General features: G+C 33.7%; 2 protein-coding genes, 1 long non-coding RNA gene and 1 pseudogene across 3 annotated transcripts; 2 read left to right on the top strand and 2 right to left on the bottom strand.

Moving 5' to 3' along the window:
* Nucleotides 1-392: 392 nt before the first annotated feature.
* LOC143576992 (uncharacterized) lies at nucleotides 393-1,208 on the bottom strand. Its single transcript, XM_077060950.1, has one exon. The coding sequence runs from the start codon at nucleotides 1,206-1,208 to the stop codon at nucleotides 393-395; it is 816 nt and encodes a 271-aa protein (XP_076917065.1).
* A 308-nt stretch (nucleotides 1,209-1,516) lies between these two features.
* Nucleotides 1,517-3,512, bottom strand: LOC143576984 (uncharacterized; annotated as a pseudogene).
* A 5,368-nt stretch (nucleotides 3,513-8,880) lies between these two features.
* Nucleotides 8,881-10,126, top strand: LOC143577013 (uncharacterized). The gene is made up of 3 exons (XR_013143037.1): nucleotides 8,881-9,029; nucleotides 9,736-9,791; nucleotides 9,868-10,126. It is a non-coding gene; the product is annotated as an uncharacterized LOC143577013 (long non-coding RNA).
* A 3,148-nt stretch (nucleotides 10,127-13,274) lies between these two features.
* Nucleotides 13,275-15,932, top strand: LOC143577012 (GDSL esterase/lipase At5g45960-like). The gene is made up of 5 exons (XM_077060967.1): nucleotides 13,275-13,543; nucleotides 13,875-14,005; nucleotides 14,082-14,321; nucleotides 15,321-15,579; nucleotides 15,673-15,932. Exons 1-5 carry the CDS (start codon nucleotides 13,291-13,293, stop codon nucleotides 15,858-15,860), a joined length of 1,071 nt encoding a protein of 356 aa, XP_076917082.1. The 5' UTR covers nucleotides 13,275-13,290; the 3' UTR covers nucleotides 15,861-15,932.
* Nucleotides 15,933-18,466: the final 2,534 nt, after the last annotated feature.

Below are 18,466 nucleotides of genomic sequence, written 5' to 3'. Positions count from 1 at the left end.
TTACAATACAATTAGGAAACATAACGCAATTAGGAAACTAAACCAACAACTATGACCTACTTGTCAATATTGGTCCCTCAAGTTCACCAACTTGTGACTTGTAGTCCGAAATTACTCCTTCCAACAAGTTAGTTATTAACTTTAGTTTTTATGTTGTTCAGTGGCAGATCCAAGAATTTTTTTTTGGGTGGTGCACTACTTTTATATGTTTCAATTTCACCGAGTCGGGTATATAAAATTCCGGGTCGGTTTGAGGTTCGGGTCGGTTCGATGGTTCGGGAAAAGTTCATTACATAATAAAAATACGATAAAATAATAAAAGAGACACCGTCATTAGAAATTAAAAAACACATAATATCAATACAATAGTCTTTATGAATTAAAAAAAATGCTTATAGTTGTTCCATACGAGTCTTCATCTTTTGAAATCGTTGCATTACTTCTTCAACCGAAACTTGTTGGAGGAATTCCCTTTCAATGTAACAAATGCAAGAATCGTTCATGTATTCATCACCCATCCTATTACGCAAATCCGTTTTCACATTCTTCATTGAAGAAAAACATCTTTCAACACTTGCCGTTGCAACCGGCAAAACCAATGATAACTTTATTAAACGATACACTAACGGATAATCAATGTGTAATCTTGTTTTCACCATCATTTTAGCAAGATCACCTAAGCCACTCAAGTTGGCAAACCGCTTATCTTCTTTCATGTTAGTAATGTAGTGGCCAAGTTCATATACAAGCTTATCCTTTTCATCAAAATCAAAATCACATGGATACATCTCGGCCAAGTTTATCAAGTTTACTTTACTAAAGGCACTAAAATTACAAGACGGGCTCAAAGAACTCATATTAGTAAGCAATTTAGTGGTTACCTCATTAAAGCGGCTTCCAAGCTCTTGAATTTGCATATCGAGAACCGTGTTGAAATTATTAACCACATAATGATGACGATTGGTGATACCGGTCTTCTTTCTTTTAAATCTCGGGTCAACATACTCGGCTTCCATATCAACCACTTCAATTTCATATTTTTCACAAAAGGATGTGACATCTTCCAAAAGTGAGTCAAAACCTTCAAGTCGATACCTTTTTAGGCCTTCATCAGTTAACTTAACTAGCTTAACTGCATTCAACATATCTTGATCTTTTCCTTGAAGCGCTTGACACAATGTGTTAGTAACACCCAAGATGTATTTCATCAAATGTAAATAAAATACAAAATTAAAAGTTTTTATGAATTCTTGAAGCCCACGTGATTCATTTTGGTAATTTGAAAACTCTCCCGATTTTTCTATATATTCAAGAACGTCAATAACACAAGGATATAAAGTAAGCAAACGGAGAATTGTTTTTTCATGAGAACTCCAACGTGTATCCCCAGCTCTTGCAAGTGACAATTATTGATTCTTTCCACTTCCGGTTTCAACTTCCGAATTAAATCCCAAACTTTCTCTTTGACTTTCTCTTAACAAATCTATTCTTTTACAAGATCCACCAACAACATTTACTAAATTTGATAATTCTTATAAAGTCTGTAAATCTCATAATGTTTGGTTGCAAGGCCCACAACAACAAGTTGAAGTTGGTGAGCAAAACAATGAACAAATATGCCGAAGAATTTTCTTTCAAAATTAAAGCTTTCAAACCATTAAACTCACCGGACATGTTGCTTGCACCGTCATATCCTTGGCCTCTTACCCTACCAATACTCAAGTTGTGGCGAGCAAATAGGTCATCAATTGCAGCTTTAAGAGATAACGCGGTTGTTTCCATAACATGAACAAGGCCAATAAATCGCTCCTTCACAAATCCTAATTTATCAACATATCTAAAACCACGGCCATTTGTTCTTTTTTAGAAATATCTCTCGATTCATCAACTAATATGGAAAAGACATCATCATTAAGTTCTTCAAATATTCTCTTTAATACTTCTTCTGCAAAACAATTACAAAGTTCTTTCTGGATTGATGGAGACGTCATTTGATTATTCCCGGGAGCATTACCCAATATAACCTTACCAATTTCTTCACTTAGTTCTCCAAACACTTTTAAGAACTCAATAAAATTTCCCCTGTAAAGAGATTCTTCAGACTCATCATGACCACGAAAAGCTAATGAACCATTCAACAATGCTTTGGTAAGTCTAGCCGAAGCATGTAATCGGATTCTATATTGTTTTTTATGTAGCTCTGTTCCCTTATCAATGGCCACAGGTATAGACTGAGCTTGGTTAAGTAAGTCTTTCCCCTTTTTACGTGCTTTGTTGTGAAAACTATTGATTTTTCCAACATGATTGCTAAATTTCTCCCGACACCTATTCCAACATCGCAATCCTTCACTTAGAAATGCATCATTTTGTCCGCTTTCCTTAAACAAGTAACAATGCAAACAATACACTTTATCCGCTTTGACACTATATTCCAACCAATTTCCAAATTCACTAGTGTACCATTCCTCATTAAAGCGTCTTAATTTACCACTAAAATTTGTTAGAGGACAATCATGCCCGGTTGGTTGACATGGACCTCTAAGTAGATACGCCTGTCTAATTTCATCTTTTTGACTTGGGTGATAAGATGAAATTGGTTGCCTTTCGGAAGGATCCCATGGTAGATCATCCAAATTTATTTTTAATGGTTTACTACTTGAAGATGATGATCCAAGGTTCGATGGTTCACTTTGATAATATTTCTTCATATTCAAAATACCTACAAATCAACAATTTCAAACTAACAAATTTAAAACTAAGAAACTAACAAAAACTAACAAACTAACAAATTAAAACCAATAATCTAACAAACTAAAACTAAATTTAACAAAATAGCTTAACAATTAAGTAGTTAACACTTAACAATTATGAACAATTAACATTTAAAAATAAATTATTATCTTCAAAGTGGGAGGATTCGAGACTGATAGGGACGGCGGTGGACGGTGGTCAGTGGGCAGTGGACGGTGGTCAGTGAGCAGTGGGCAGCGGGAGTGGCTGAGGGAGGCTGCTGGCGCCGGCGGACGGCGGTGGACGGTGGTCAGTGGGCTGGACAGTGGCTGCGTGCTGTAGTGTTGTTGGCTTTTGCCTGTTTGCGATTTGCGAAGAGAGGCCAGAGGCGCTGCAGCTGCTTTGCTTATGTTTGTTATAAAAAACCCTAACATCAGTTAGGGTAACTTAGTAAAAAAAAAAAACTATTAAAAACGAGAATAAAACCTGCGACCTCCGGGTTACAAAACCCACAAACTACCAGCCGGGCATGCACTTTATATGTTTTTAAGATGGTTCCTGTATAATTTATAGGGTGGTTCCTTTATTATTTTCTATATATAAATACACTATAATTTCGAAACTCGCGGAACCACCCGTTACTACCGTAGATCCGCCCCTGATGTTGTTTTGGCACACTTACACTTACCTACACACATTTCACGATGATTACATTAAGAGGCCTAGAAATTAAACAAGCATTTGACCACTTACACTTACCTTGTGCGATTAATGGAAGACATTATTAAACTTCATGACTTTTTCTAATGGTAGCGGTAAACCATGATTTTTTAACTAATGAAATTTTTTGATCCGGTTGTTTCGAAACCTAACACCCGTAAAAAATGAATGCAATTGATCACTGTGTTTTCGTTTACTTTTTGTGGGCGGGTTTTCTTTTGTTTTTTAGAGCAGAATCTTTATTTTTTGTGTCGGTCTAGGCTCGTGTTATTTGGTGCGAAGAATATAAGTATGTTTGATATTTTGGTAGTGTGAATTGACAAAAGTTTGGTTTTGAAAGTAATTTCCATATGCATGATATGTGAAAACAGGTGCACAACATGATGTTGTTGGGTGGTGGATCCATATGCATGAAAGTGGATGGAAATCCGATCAATGGGTCAAATTAAACAGTTCTTTGAGGACCCAGGGTGGCCTTGGTTAATGTCATTTTCTCTGTTAGTATGATAAATTTCATGATTTTTCTTGAAAATTTTTATAGGTATTAATGCTACATAATATTTGTATTTGATTTACCAGTATAGACTTGAATTGCATCCAAAAGTAAAAATTTCAACCACAATAACAATAACAAAAAATGGAATCATATGTTAGTTACTTTTAGCAAGTAAAGTAATTGGTCATATCATACTGTATTTCCGTACATGCGTGTGTGTAGTTCACGGGTCTCAAGTTAGTAAACATATATTATATATAGGTATAGAATTCAAATTGCATCCAACGTAACGAATTTTAATATAACATGTAAAGGAACTATATTAGGGAGGTGGGAGTTGTCTCGGGTAAACCCATGCAAGGTATACTTTTGTTAACACAATGTCTAGTTTAAAATTTATAAAAATGATTATTATCTTAACTAAATCACAAACAAATAGTCAAGTGTATCTATCGTATATGTAGTAAATTATAGGTAAGAACCCAACACCGATTCACGGATACACTTGTTTGATTTTTACTACTAAACCGTTGTATTTATTTTAACCGGAGGTAAACATCATAGTGTTTTTGGTTTGATAAGTAAGTTTTTAAAGAGAATTTTATAAGCATAAATATAGACAATAATTTTAGTTTTTTTTTATATATTTTTAGATAAATGATCAAGGATAACAGTGTATCATCTTTGTTCAAACTCCTCTTAACTTGGTTAAATAATTAGTTAGTAAAATGTGATGTGAGCTTAATATGGTGATTAAATGTGGAAATAACACATTATTCCTAAGGCATGTTATTCCATGATAATTAAAGAAAGAGATATGCATAACTTTATGACATCCACTAAAACATCATTTTATGTAAGGAAGTGATTTATAATACATATTTATAAGGTTACTCACTATAAAGATGAGACAATCTCTAAAATTACTAAGTGAATTGCCTTGATTTTTAGTAAAAATAATCTTTGTATTATACTTAAAACACCAATTACGATTAGTTGAGTTGTAAAGGATTAACTTTGCATTACCAAGTATTAATTCGCACAAATATCGAACAGTTATAGAACTCGTGTAATAACCACCCAAGAGTTGTTTAAAATAGGTTATGTTGCACACTCACTTAACAAGTAATTAATCGATTTTATTGGATGAACATCAACAAGCCATTTTCACAAACATTGTCAATAGTTCCCATTTTAAAATGATTAATTACTACTAACACAATAACACCCAACATGTCAATATTAGGATTTATTTTTTTCCCACAGCCAAGCCTTTACAAGAATGACGATTTCTCGACATATCATCAAGCTCGGAATCTTGGCGTCTCTTTTAAAGTGACTTAATTTATCAACCAAGCCGTTACAAGAGTGGCAATTCCTTGGCTTATCGTTAAGGTTGGAACTTGGTGTCTATTTTAAGGTTCGCTAAGGCCTCACAAGACTAGCAATTTCTTGGCTTATCGTCAAGCTTGGCACTTGGGGTATCTTTTAAGAGTACTATAACATTCCTCATTAAGTGATAATTGCAACATAACCTTTACTTATTAAAAACCAATCATATGTTTAACTAATATTATTAAACTTCAATTAAGATTCATTATAAACCAAGATGATACTATGAAATTTTAGCCAAAAGTAAGTATAATGTTATACATCAAGGTAAAAGATACAAACTTGATCAAATTAAAACAAGATAATCAATTTGGATGACTAATCCTTAATGCTAATGACTTCTTTCAAGAGCTTAATCTCCTTAATCTTCAAATGTTTGATGGATGAGATAATTCTCTTATTAATGGTTGATAAAGGAGGTGGGTGAAGTGAATTTAATGGTGTTGAAGGTGTATTGAATGTGGAAGATGAACATTTAATTTATAGGCTGATCAGGTACCCAAAACACGGTAGTGCTACGCAAAACATGACCATGGTGACATTTTTGTATTGCAACTTTGAATGTTTATTGTCAGGTCGTACCAAAAGAGAAAGCGTGACCGTGTTGAGCAAAGCACGACCATGGTGAGTCCACAACAGTCCAAATTTTGTCTTTTTCTCTTATACTAAAAACACAAGCGTGTTTTGGGAAGGCATAACCATGTTAAGCTTCAGAACCTTCTATTTTGTCTTTTCTTCTTGTTCTTGGTAACATGGGTATGTTGAGGTTAACATGGCCATGTTTTGTCTTCCTGAATTTTATCTTTACTTCGTAAGCTATAGACATGACAATGCCTTAATCCACTATGTGGTGTGTTGAGTTTGTTTTCACCGTTTTTCTTCGTATATCAGCTCGTTTTATCCCTTAGGGCTATATTACCTATAGATAGAATTATAAACATTAGTGGATATTTATTCTAATATAATTACCAAAATTACGCTTATTTGGAGATATTTTTGTGCCGAAAAGATGTATTAATTCTTTTACATCAGCCGGCCATTTAACCAAATTACCCTAAAATACTTACGGTAATTAACCTAGGTTAAAAGATAATTTGCTTCTAAAGCTGAACCTAAGGGGTGATCAACTTTCTAAATATTTGTTTACAAGTTAATTAATTCCAGTTTTAATTCATCAATCAGTTCAAATCAAACTTCAGTTCTAGTTAAAGATTGTATATATAATCAAACATTGTGTAATATTGACCATATGCTTCTTGTAGATATGGTATCCTAATATCCTATATACCCTAGCTATATGGTTAGCCTAACCTAACCCAATACTATATGATTGTTACTCAATAACAAAAAACCAAATCACTAAACATCCCTATGCAGCGGCCAACACTACACAAGATACTATAATATGTTTCTTAAAGTCTTTGACTTGAAAATTATTTTGGATGATTAAGATATACCTTGATATATCTTAATTGGAAGTTTGATATATAGTGCGACTCAACTGTATTAAACTTAAGTTGAAGTTTGAGAGAACCATATTTAAGTGGTTCTCAAAATTTTCACGTTTAATTTCGATGAATTCTCAGGTTTTGATAAGAGTCTTATATAGTTATATGCGTGGTCGTGTCTTTAGAATCGTATACCAAGAGTGAATGCCATCATATTCTCATGTGTTATGATTTAAGCAAAACAATATAAACATTGTTTTTGCTAAGACAGTTAAAACGATTATAGCTACATGATATTTGTTTGTGATTTATCAGTATAGACTTGAATTGCATTCAACAGTACAAATAAGTTATCCGATGTAGCAAATTTCATAAACAAGTACAACGTGAATCATCTGGCATAGTAGTCAATAACTACAGTATTGTTTCTATTTATCTCGTATGCATTTTAAACCTTTATTATGTAACATAATTACTACATGGTTTATAATAAAGTATCCAAAGTTGAAAATTTCAAAAGTAACAAAAAAGAAACAAAAAGCATAGTGTGAATCACATGGCAGTTGTCATTAATTATATCTTATTTGGCATGCTTTTTGAACATTATTATATTTGTGGGCTTGTAAGACCATGTGTACTCAATGCAAGTTGCGGCGTTTTCCCTTCAAAACACCGGGGGCGGTGTCCCCCCCCCCCCCTCGGCGTTTTCGAGAAAGCGTTTCTTACAAAACGCTAATTTGGCTCGAATTTTTATGGAAATTGTGTGTGTGGAGGAGGGAGGGAGAGAGAGAGAGAGAGAATATGTAATTTTTGTATGAGAGTTGTGGTGTTTTGCCCACTACGTCACTTTTTGCAAAACTCTACATTGATGACGGGAATGCCACATGACGCAAAATGCCCAAGTGTAAGGTGTTTTGACTATACATGGCCTAAGGGTTAAGTTTAACGTGACTTTTAATCTTACTTTCATAAAACACTATGTTATATTTGGGTATTATTGTTATTTAATTAATAATAAATATTATTAGTGGTTACATTAAATGATTTAGTGAATTAATTATGAATTACTGTTTTTTTCAAACAATAAAATAATATAAACAGACTCAAACACCTAAAGAGCAACCATCACAACTGGAAAGAAGCCACCAAAAAAACCCACAAAAGAATTACATAAACAGGAATTTACACCATTTAAGAAAGACAATTTTACACTTAAGAATATTATTAAATTAAGTAAGTGTATTAAGTGATGATATATGAATAAAACTTGTACCACATTTACATTTATAAAATGCTTAACCTGCCCTTATCAGATCTTATCAGATGTTTTCTAATATAATATTGATATAAATATATATAACATAACTCCTGCATGGTGTATTTTCTAGCTTTCTTGAGAACATATCCGTGCTGATCATGTTTTCAAGACATATTATGTCAAAGTTTTGCCTTTGTCCATATGTTTAGTTAGATTGATAACCTATATATCTGTACAAATGTCAATATAGCTTAAGCTTGTAAATTGACTAACTATATTACACTATTATTTAATTAATTGCATCCAATCAGTGTCCTTTGCTGGGGTGCGTTATTGGCAATGAAATTCACGGTTCAAAAACTAAAATTGCATCCAATCCAACGTTGTAAATTACTAAGACGAAAGAAAAAAAACCAAGTATATAAAGCAAATTCAATGGCTATTCTAGTCACTTTCTAGCAGTGGTGATGTTTATATCACAGTTTTACACAGAATTCTACTTTAGCTTAGAATCGGTTAAAATATACCAAAAACTTGTATGCCAATTTAATTGGTTATGCTACATATCCATAATTCTTGGTTTGACACAGTAGTTGAAAATTTAAAAAATGCTGTTTGACATTTGGTCCAACAGTTAAGTTAAAATTTGGATTAGCACAAGTCAAATGAGAATTCCTCATCTATGTATGGAATAAAAATATTTCTGTATCAATATTCTGAAAATTTTGGTTGCTACACATTAATGTTTATTATGTAGTGTGAGCTATGGGTTTCATTAGCTGTTGATATTTGCCCTTGACTAGCAGGAAAAAATCATTTATAATTCTATAAAAGAAACATGAGCATATAAATGTTTTATGCATGTTCTAACATGTGTGTATAATACACTTTGTTTCTCAGAATTATTCTTGAAACTGATGCAAATGTAATTGCTGGAAAGGTTGCAAGCCACAGTGTAGATTCTGCAGCCCCTTTGTCTGAGCAGGTATTTTATAATCGTTTATAAAAGAATTTAAAATTATAGTAATTTCAAGTATATGGAATTGGTGAATTGGATTTTAATAAACCCACCTTTGTGTGGTTGGCCAATAATAATCCTAACTAAAAATATTCCTGAAGGAGGTCCCATCTTTTAATATTTTGTTCTCATTGGACCTCTGTTAAAAAAACTTAACGGTGTTAAGTTTTATCCGAATTTCAAACCGATAGTTTAGGGTCTTTGATCGGAAGGAGATACAAGTCGACTGATGTAAAACGGCTTGATTTTTGTTAATCGGAAGTTCAAATACCTGAATCGAACCACCGTCTCATCGTTTGGAGCACCTACTCGTGCCTTCTAGGTGCTTCAGTTTGGGTGTTTGAACTTCCAATTAACACAAATCAAGCCGTTTTACATCAATCGACTTGTATCCTCCTTCCGATAAAAATTCCTAAAACAACAGTTTGAAATTTGGATAAAACTTAATGCCGTTAGTCTTTTTTAACGGAGGTCCAATGAGAACAAAATTTTTAACGGACCTCCAGCTGGAATGTTTTCAGTTGGTATTATTATTGGCCAATGACAAAAAGGTGGGATTAATAAAATTTTGACTAGTTGGTAACAACTCATCATTCAAGTTGTTTTCACAAGTGAGAAATGTAAGTTGGTTTATTTCGTGTCAATGTTGAAACGATTAAATTGGTTGTCGCAGACTATAAGTCAAGCATTGGCAACGGCACGAGAACATTTTACAAGATCTCTTCTCAGGTAATTTAACTTTGAACTAATTGTATGACCAAAAGTTTCAAGTCTTAACTAATTTTGTCTGTTAAATACAACACAGTGGATAAGGATGCTTGCTGTGTTGATGATGGTAATTTTGTTAGGACAATGCTGGAAACTTATGCTTTGAAATTAGTCAGCAGTTGCAAATTAAGTTCCAATGGGTATTATTATTGCATAAAGATGGTTGAATGGTTGGTTATGAAAGTAGACAAGAAGATGATCAATATTTTTAAGTTTTATTTAAGGTTGAATGGTTGACTGTTTTGAGTTTTGATTATGTATTATTTTAATATGTTTTTAAGATATTGCTAGGGTCATCATTTATCTTCATGGTCTTTTGACATGAGGGTAGGTCAATAATTTGATGGTCACCCTTTTGAATAAATGGCCATTTTGTCATGAGTTTTGGTGTGTTCACCTGGAACATAGAAAGGAATTATTGCTTGTTAGTTGTTTACTAGGCACAAACCAAAGATAATCAGAGGAAACAAGACTATGTAATGATTAGATGCTCAAAACATAAAAGTAAATGGGAGAATTTCAGTGTACCTTCCTATAAACGTTAAATGTATATATTTCTAACTGAGATCAGATTTCTTTTTTGAACAACCAACAAAAGAATTTTTATTAAAAATTCTAGCAAGGAGCTAGAATACCAAGAACGGCCACGATACACAAGACCCGGCACTTACAACAAAGGCTTATCACCTACGAGATAAACGAGCTAATACATGAATTATATTTGAAATCCACACCAATCCTCCCACGATAACCCAATCTTTCTAGATCTATTTTTTTATATCCAAAGATAACCCATCGCTTTGATTTTTTTCACCAAACTGGTCACGTGTATTGGAGTTCCATTGTGAATGTAAGGCCCCGTTCCCGGTAGCCTTACTTTAGCGTTGGATTTACTCATAAACATAGTTAAATCTGGCCCATCTGTCCATTAAGTAACTGGGCCTAATTGGCCAGGCCCAAAGTCCACCTCAAGTTACTAACTGGCCGAGAACTCAAGGACAGAGAACTCAGCCGAGAACTCGTGACCGAGAACACTTAAGACCGAGATCATTGACCGAAATCATCAACTTTGACCGAGAACTCATATGTTGACCGAGAACCATTGTTCCTGGCCGAGAACTCTCATGGCCAAGAACCCCTATTGAACAGGTTCTCATGTTGACCGAAAACTCATGTCTGATGTTTCTAGCTCGGATTTTCCTAACCATACACCCAGTCCAGGCTTGAGAAATGATTAATTGATCTATAATTCACACTTTTAACTTCCCATTTCCAGTTTCCTTAACCATTTTACATCTGTTAACATCCCATTATCAAGATCTAGTCCATTTCTAGCATAAAGCTTGGATCTTTACACATTTAACACGTTTTAGGCTAGATCTAGGGTTTCCTTCATGAACCGTATCTAGCCATGAGTATATTACGTCCATTTTAATCATCAAGTTGTTAACTTTATGTTTTAGCTAGATCTGATCTAGTCCATGCTCAAGTTTCATGGCTATCCGTTCATAAAAACGTAAGCTTTAAGATCAAGGACATACCTTTATACGGCTTATAGGCTACGGCTTGATTTGTTTGTCAACCTTTATCTTGTATCTAGCTTGTGTAATCAATATTTATTGGTATTCGGCTTGGATTTGGTCTTGGATCTCTCTCTTTCTCTCTCACGGCCGAAAAGGAAAGGGTTTGTGTGTGTTTTGGAGGTGTAAGGAGAATAAGATGGATAAGATGGATGTAAATGGAAAGATTTAGGGTTTAAGGGGTATTGATACTCCATTAAGCCCATGGACCTAAGACCCATCTTTCCTTTTTAGTCCATAATTACTCCATCTAATTTACTTACTTATCTTTCTCTCTTAATATTATTTATTTACTAACCCAAGTAAACTTTACCATAATATAATATTTAAATTGTTATTATTTGAAATTCGGGATGTTACAGTGAACTAGCACATTACACACCAAACTGACACCAAACACACTGCATGTAATACTTTAGCTTTGTCTTTAAGGAATGTCAAATACTTATACAATTTCACCAAATCCCGAGCATTAAAAGCATAAATCGAAGGGACCTTACACCATTGTGGTATCAAGCTCCAAACCGTTTGCGCGGCCACAAGAAATAAACAGATGATCTAGCTACTACTCCTCCGCATCACAGACCGGACACAAAAATGACCCGACCGACATGTTCCTTTTCGCCAACTCCACGAACATTGGAAACCTATTAAGAACAACCCTCCACGCGACATAGCCCACCTTAAAGGGAACCCATTTACTCCAAACTAAAGCATGCTCATAAATGACAAGAGAGCTCACATTCAATAACCTTTTGAAACTCCTAACTAAGAACTCCTCCACAACATCCCCACACCAAACCATTTTGTCTTTGTCAGTCTCCAAAATTACTTGTTGGCAGATGGTGAGTAGGTCCCCCTTAATTCCTCTAGATATATCGGACCATAAGGTCTCCTCAACCACTCCCACCTTCCACAAATAATCCCATCCTCCATAAATAACCTGTCCGCCACCACAAATTCTCCAAAACTAACGTGGCATCACCACGTTCCGCCACGTGGTTGTATAAGATATATGCGGCACCAACGTTTGATTTTTATGCTATTTAAATCGAATGCACATTTATAGGTCCCGGATGTACGGAATGCTTTCTTGGTTAGACAAAGTCAAAAGGACGGTAATTTATTGGTCAAGGGGTAGCCTTTGAACAAGTTAGAATGCTTTTAAAACTTACACATTAAGACTCCATAAATCATAAACCATTGAAATGCATCTTTCAAGTGAATCAAATATACCCTGGCTCCCGATTCAAAAGTAATCTCTTAACGGTATTGTTAATAAGCTATCAAACAGTCCTTAATTTAATAAAAACCGAGTTGTATCAAATATATCAATGAATAAAATTTACTTTAAACTTGATATGCCTTTGTATTTTTTAAAGTTCATACCAAAATATATACACGAGTAAACAAATCATAAAGCCATATTCGTTGTTTTTTATAAATATTAAATGTTCAAATTTAGAAAATGATACAACAATACATGTTAACTAAACTCAGATCATATGTTGCAAGATATAAATATGTTGGTGCATGCATGTCTTCCTATTTTTGTAGACCCTAACCAATTATAAATAGTGAAATGCCTCTAGATAAGTGCCAATATGTGAAATAAATATATATCTTAAATATAATTCAACTGAAACGTCCTTTCTAGCTAGCACTCAATCACAAGAGCATGGGGTTCAATAAATATGCTCAACCATCAACCTCCAAGTCTGAAACATACTAAGATGGTAACAGCCATGAATGAAATGTAATGTATAATGTAGTAGGTCTATGTTCCATGCACTATATATATAACCATCCATCCCTTCAACAATCTAATACCATTGGCCATTATCTATATATATATATATATAATCATCATAACAAATACCATGAGTTCTACATTAATATTACCATTGTTACTTTTGTTGACCATTGTTCTATCTCAACAATTGCCACTTAGTATCGCTCAGAGTAATGTAGTCTCTGCTGTATTTGTTTTTGGTGACTCAAGTGTTGACCCTGGAAATAACAACTACCTTCCCACTGTTTCAAGAGGGAACTTCCCACCATATGGCAAGGATTTCTTGAATCATACACCTACCGGAAGGTTTTCCAATGGCCGTCTAGTTACGGATTTCATAGGTACACGCGCGTGTGTGTATATAAATACATATCATATATGGCCTTAAATATAAGTGACGTTTATTAATTTTTTTATAATATACGAACTTGCCTAGTCCTCACAAAATATTAGTTGAAGTCCGCTACTTAAGATATTGAACTACCTAGATTTAATCAATCTTCATACATGCACAACTAGAAACATCTTGGTTTTTACATAACAGCTACTAGAAGAAAATTCTACAATAATATTCCTCCAAAACTTGTACATTAATTCTTTTATTATTTGTATTATCTTTAGTGTAAACTAATTATGTTATGTTGTTGGTTTTATTAATTACTGGTATCTCAGCTTCATTTGTGGGCGTTAAGGAAAATTTGCCACCATACCTAGACCCAAGTTTAACAACTGAGGATCTCATGACTGGCGTTAGCTTTGCTTCTGCTGGTTCTGGTTACGATCCATTCACGTCCAAACTAAGTGTAACTCTCTTTCTATATATATGTATACGTGTGAATATGACATAATTATTCGTAACATTGTTATACATATATTCAGGGTGCACTCACAGCATCACAGCAACTGGATTTATTTAGAGACTATAAAAGAAAAATGGAATTGGCAATTGGCAAGGAAAGAACAGATGATACAGTTAAGAGGGGTGAATACATTGTTAGCTTAGGAACCAACGATTTTGCGTTTAACTACTATGGACCTGTACTCATACAACGAACACTCTATCCGACCATCCATAGTTATCAGAGTTTCTTGTGGCAGAACATTCAAAAGTTCTTACAGGTTGGCCTCCTCTTTCATCAGTAATCATTATATAAGTTATCAACTTAACATATATTTCAATATTTCGTATCTTGTTACACTTTAAGCTATAATAACATTTATTATCTCAAAAGTTCATGGAAGAGTCTACTTATAATATGGAAAATTTGCTAGACTTTGTTTTTTATTCGTTCCCAATTGAAGGAAACTATGCTATGTATGTAGTATATATATTCACTCGTGTTTAGTTATATTTTGTTCGTTCTACTTCAGCCGACTGTGCTTAGGCCAGCTTGAAGCTGTTCCTATAACGTTTAGGATCCTTTGTAACCTAAGCACAATCGGCACCATCCTAGCCTAATCATCCCTTTTGAGGCTCCTCTATAGCCTATTCACCACAAGTGTTGAATAAAGGTTCTGCCACGTCAGCTCGCAAGAATTTTAATGTCAGCTTATGAAAAGGTGCTTAGTGACGCCTATAACTTGCTTATTGTTCCAAGTCTCATGCCTCCTTAACCAACTGAGCTACACGGCGGGGACTATAACTTGCTTGTGTTCTTAAAAAATTGGATTTTTATTGCCGATTTTAAAGAATTTCTAGTTTAACATGCCTATTTACAATTTTCACAAAGAAAAAAAAATATATCAAGCAAATTAGATGGTTAAAAATGTGTCTCGTAGTTTAAAATATATGATTTTCAATTATGTACAGACTGAATTGACCATAGTATTTATGTGCTTTGATGGTATTAAAGAACTTACACAACCAACTCATTTATAGTTATCCTTTCACTTTTTTTTCTTATCATTTAAATAATCTATTTTGAAGATATTGTTTAATATGCAAGTGTGCCGAGGATGTCTTTCGTTTTATTTACGGCCAACAAACACAGAATTGCGTACGTAATTTGTATGAGTGACCTAATGACAAAAGATCACCGTCAGCTAGCCCAATCCAGCTGTACGAAGCCCTTAAACACCTCCAAATTAATATCATAATAATAATTTATTGTTTAACAGGATTTGTTGGACGAGGGTGCAAGGAGAATAGGGGTTGTGGGTGCACCACCAATTGGATGCTTACCTGCTATCATTACTCTCAACTCAAAGGACCCAATTTCTAGCCGTCAATGTATTCAACGATTTAATTCCGTTTCAAGAGATTACAATAACCTGTTAGAAAATAATCTAAAGTCCCTTCAAACAATAGACAGTCGAATTGTGTATGCTGATATATACAGCCCTATTATTAACATGGTACAAGGAAAACTTCAAGCAGGTAAATAATTCATGCTAATAACTTATCAAGTATTATTTATTGATTTAACAATAGTAATTTCTAACACAATCTTTGTTGATCAATCTCCACTAGGTTTTGAAGAGGTTCATAGAGGTTGTTGTGGCAGTGGACTACTTGAAGCCGACTTCCTATGCAATAAAAAATCTGTGTTGTGCTCTGATGTCTCAAAATATGTTTTTTGGGATGCATTTCATCCAACTGAAAAGGCTTATTATATTATCTTCAAGTCATTCGAATCCCTTATCAGATATAACATATAATGAATTTTATGTCGGTAAGGACATACATATACTTAGTAGTTACTTACTTTACTGATTTATGTAAGTTGTAACCGTACGTTCATGATACAAATGAACTGATTATTTGAATAAATAGTTATATACACACCAATAATTATATATGGCATCATGAAAACTTCAATGTGAATTGTAGAAACCATATGACCTGGTCAATTGACTGTTATACTGGGTGAGCAATAACCGAGCCAAAACCGATCAAACAGAACGGATATTAACCGATAACCAACTTAACTGAAAATCAGTTAGCGATTACTTTTTATACCCTCGGTTGACTAAAATCAACCAAACCGAATCAGTGATATTTTCATATGTTTCTAGGCTCTAGCTTTTATACATTCAAATCATGTATATCAAATATCATCATTTCTTGTATTTATATCTTCATTTAATGTATTTATACCTTAATTCATGTATATGCATCCATTTCACGCATTTCTAAGTAAAACTTTTAGCTCAAACTGGTTTTGGTTAACGAAGCGGAACCGAACCTAAAACCTAAAAACTAACCTAGCTAATAAACCGAACCAAAACCCAAAAACTAACCTAATAAACCGAACCGATTAACTGAAAATGGATTAGTTAATTTGGTTGAGACTAATAGTCGAACCAAAACGAATTGTGCACACCACTAATAAAACAACTAGGACTTTATGTAGAGTTTAACTAAAAAAATGAAAACGTCTTGAGCGTGCTAAAAAACAACTAGGACTTTATGCTATTATAGTAAATCCGTTCGGTTCCAGAACCGGTAAAGTTGGTGGTCGCTAATCGTAACTGTGCCAGAACCAGTTCGGTCGTTTAATTATCAAATGAGTTGTGCAAACTTTGTAAATTGTAGAAAATCAATAAACATACACAAAGCACACCAAAGCTATATACCCAAACCAAATATAATAAAGTATACAACTTATCTAAATGTAACAATGAAAATCCGAATTATCTATTCAAACTGTTGTATTTACCAACATAAGCCCGTTCTTAACTTCATAAAACGTTTTGTGACAGGTTTCATGAAACAGTTGAAATTCCACGTTCATTTGAACATACAGTCTCAGTTTCTTCAATGCTCCCCTCTTTGCATGCTTTCTCTACTTTGTCTCGTTCCAATTCCGCTATTTTTCCCTTAAAATGTTGCACCTATAATTAACAAAATGTCACATCACCCTTAGTGCCATATACACTATGACTTCTTATTACCTGTTTTAACAAATAACTATTAGCATATAATAAGCTACCACCCCTTAAAATAGGCACTCTAGCCTTATTTGGAGTCTAAAAGAAACAGAAATTAGCAGCCTTGGAAACAGAAATTGTGTTGATAAGCATGGCATTGATCTTGAGCAATGCATAATATATGATATATCTATATCATCACAGTGAACAAGGATTTGAGATGCTGCTCAAAGTTTAGGGAAAGTTAACTAAAAATCAACACTAAATTAAATTACCACAAAACTACATCATAATAGATATAGGATACTTGCACTGGAGAATAGAATTTCCATACATGACAAATTGCATACAAATCAGATGATCCAATAATCAATGTTTGAAAAAATCTAATTATATACAGTTTTGCATGTTTGATGTTCTGAATTGGCATGATCAGATAAGCGGTGTTTGGCAAAGTTTAAGTATTTGAAGGTATATATGTTAAATAAACCCTATAATCAGATAGTTTTGTTGCAGCTACTGCACATGCTAATTGACAATCAACGATAATATTGACTTTAATTGGCTATACCTAACAAATAATGACCCTAACCGGTCATAATTGACGAATATTGACTATAGATGACCATCATTGATCCTTAGTGAACATCATTGACTCTAACTAACTTTGATTAGCCCTAAACGACCATGATTGACCACTTAGCGACGTTAATTCTCGCATATTTATCATAATTAATCTGTTTATTAACCTTAATTGACCAATTTTAGCCCTAATTGACAGTATGTATGTGTGCGAGCGGGGGTGTGTGTGTGTATGCAAATATTTTTTTTTTATTTAAGAATCTTGATTATGACGAAACTACTTACAAGACCGTTATAATGTTGTGAATTTTCCGATGACAATAAAAGAAGATATTGTTTATTTTTGTTTTCGTTCATAATCGTGAATTCTTTTGTAAATGGTACACCAAAATAATAGCGTGTTGTTCCCTTGTTAAGGGTTACATCAATAAAACCGTTGTTAAATTATACGTCAATATCCAATTAAATTTTACATTTTTTTTCTTTGTGTTTATTGTGATTCGTTCGTAATATTAGCGAGGCTTCCTTTAGGCGTGTCACCCTCCACCCTCGTTTTCTCCGCTCAGTGGTGTATATATACTCATTTTCGTCCAACAAATTTTATACATAAGATAAATTTATCCATTTATTTTCAAAAAATTTGAGTCCCTTCCCCTTGTATTTTTATCTAAGCTTTACCACTAGTTCATAATAAGTTACAATGAAGAACCCCATAGGTGATCGTCTTACAAGTCGTGAAGCTCATAACAACTTTATTAAATTAATGTTACTTATTTATTATTTCCGAACTAAGAGTTTTATTAGGGATTAGA

This window comes from Bidens hawaiensis, unplaced genomic scaffold (genome assembly GCF_021521415.1).
Source record: "Bidens hawaiensis isolate Kalapana, Puna unplaced genomic scaffold, B.hawaiensis_p1.1 tig00028455_1, whole genome shotgun sequence".
Lineage (NCBI taxonomy): Eukaryota > Viridiplantae > Streptophyta > Magnoliopsida > Asterales > Asteraceae > Bidens > Bidens hawaiensis.
The sequence above is the reverse complement of the archived record's forward strand: the minus strand, read 5'-3'. Positions and strand labels throughout refer to the sequence as shown.

Bases quoted from the DNA above. Each gene is read 5' to 3' on its own strand.
- LOC143576992 (XM_077060950.1), bottom strand. From the start codon at position 1,208: ATGAAATACATCTTGGGTGTTACTAACACATTGTGTCAAGCGCTTCAA.
- LOC143577012 (XM_077060967.1), top strand. From the start codon at position 13,291: ATGAGTTCTACATTAATATTACCATTGTTACTTTTGTTGACCATTGTT. The intron at 14,006-14,081 runs GTAACTCTCTTT...ACATATATTCAG, and splicing joins CATTCACGTCCAAACTAAGT to GGTGCACTCACAGCATCACA. The intron at 14,322-15,320 runs GTTGGCCTCCTC...ATTGTTTAACAG, and splicing joins ACATTCAAAAGTTCTTACAG to GATTTGTTGGACGAGGGTGC.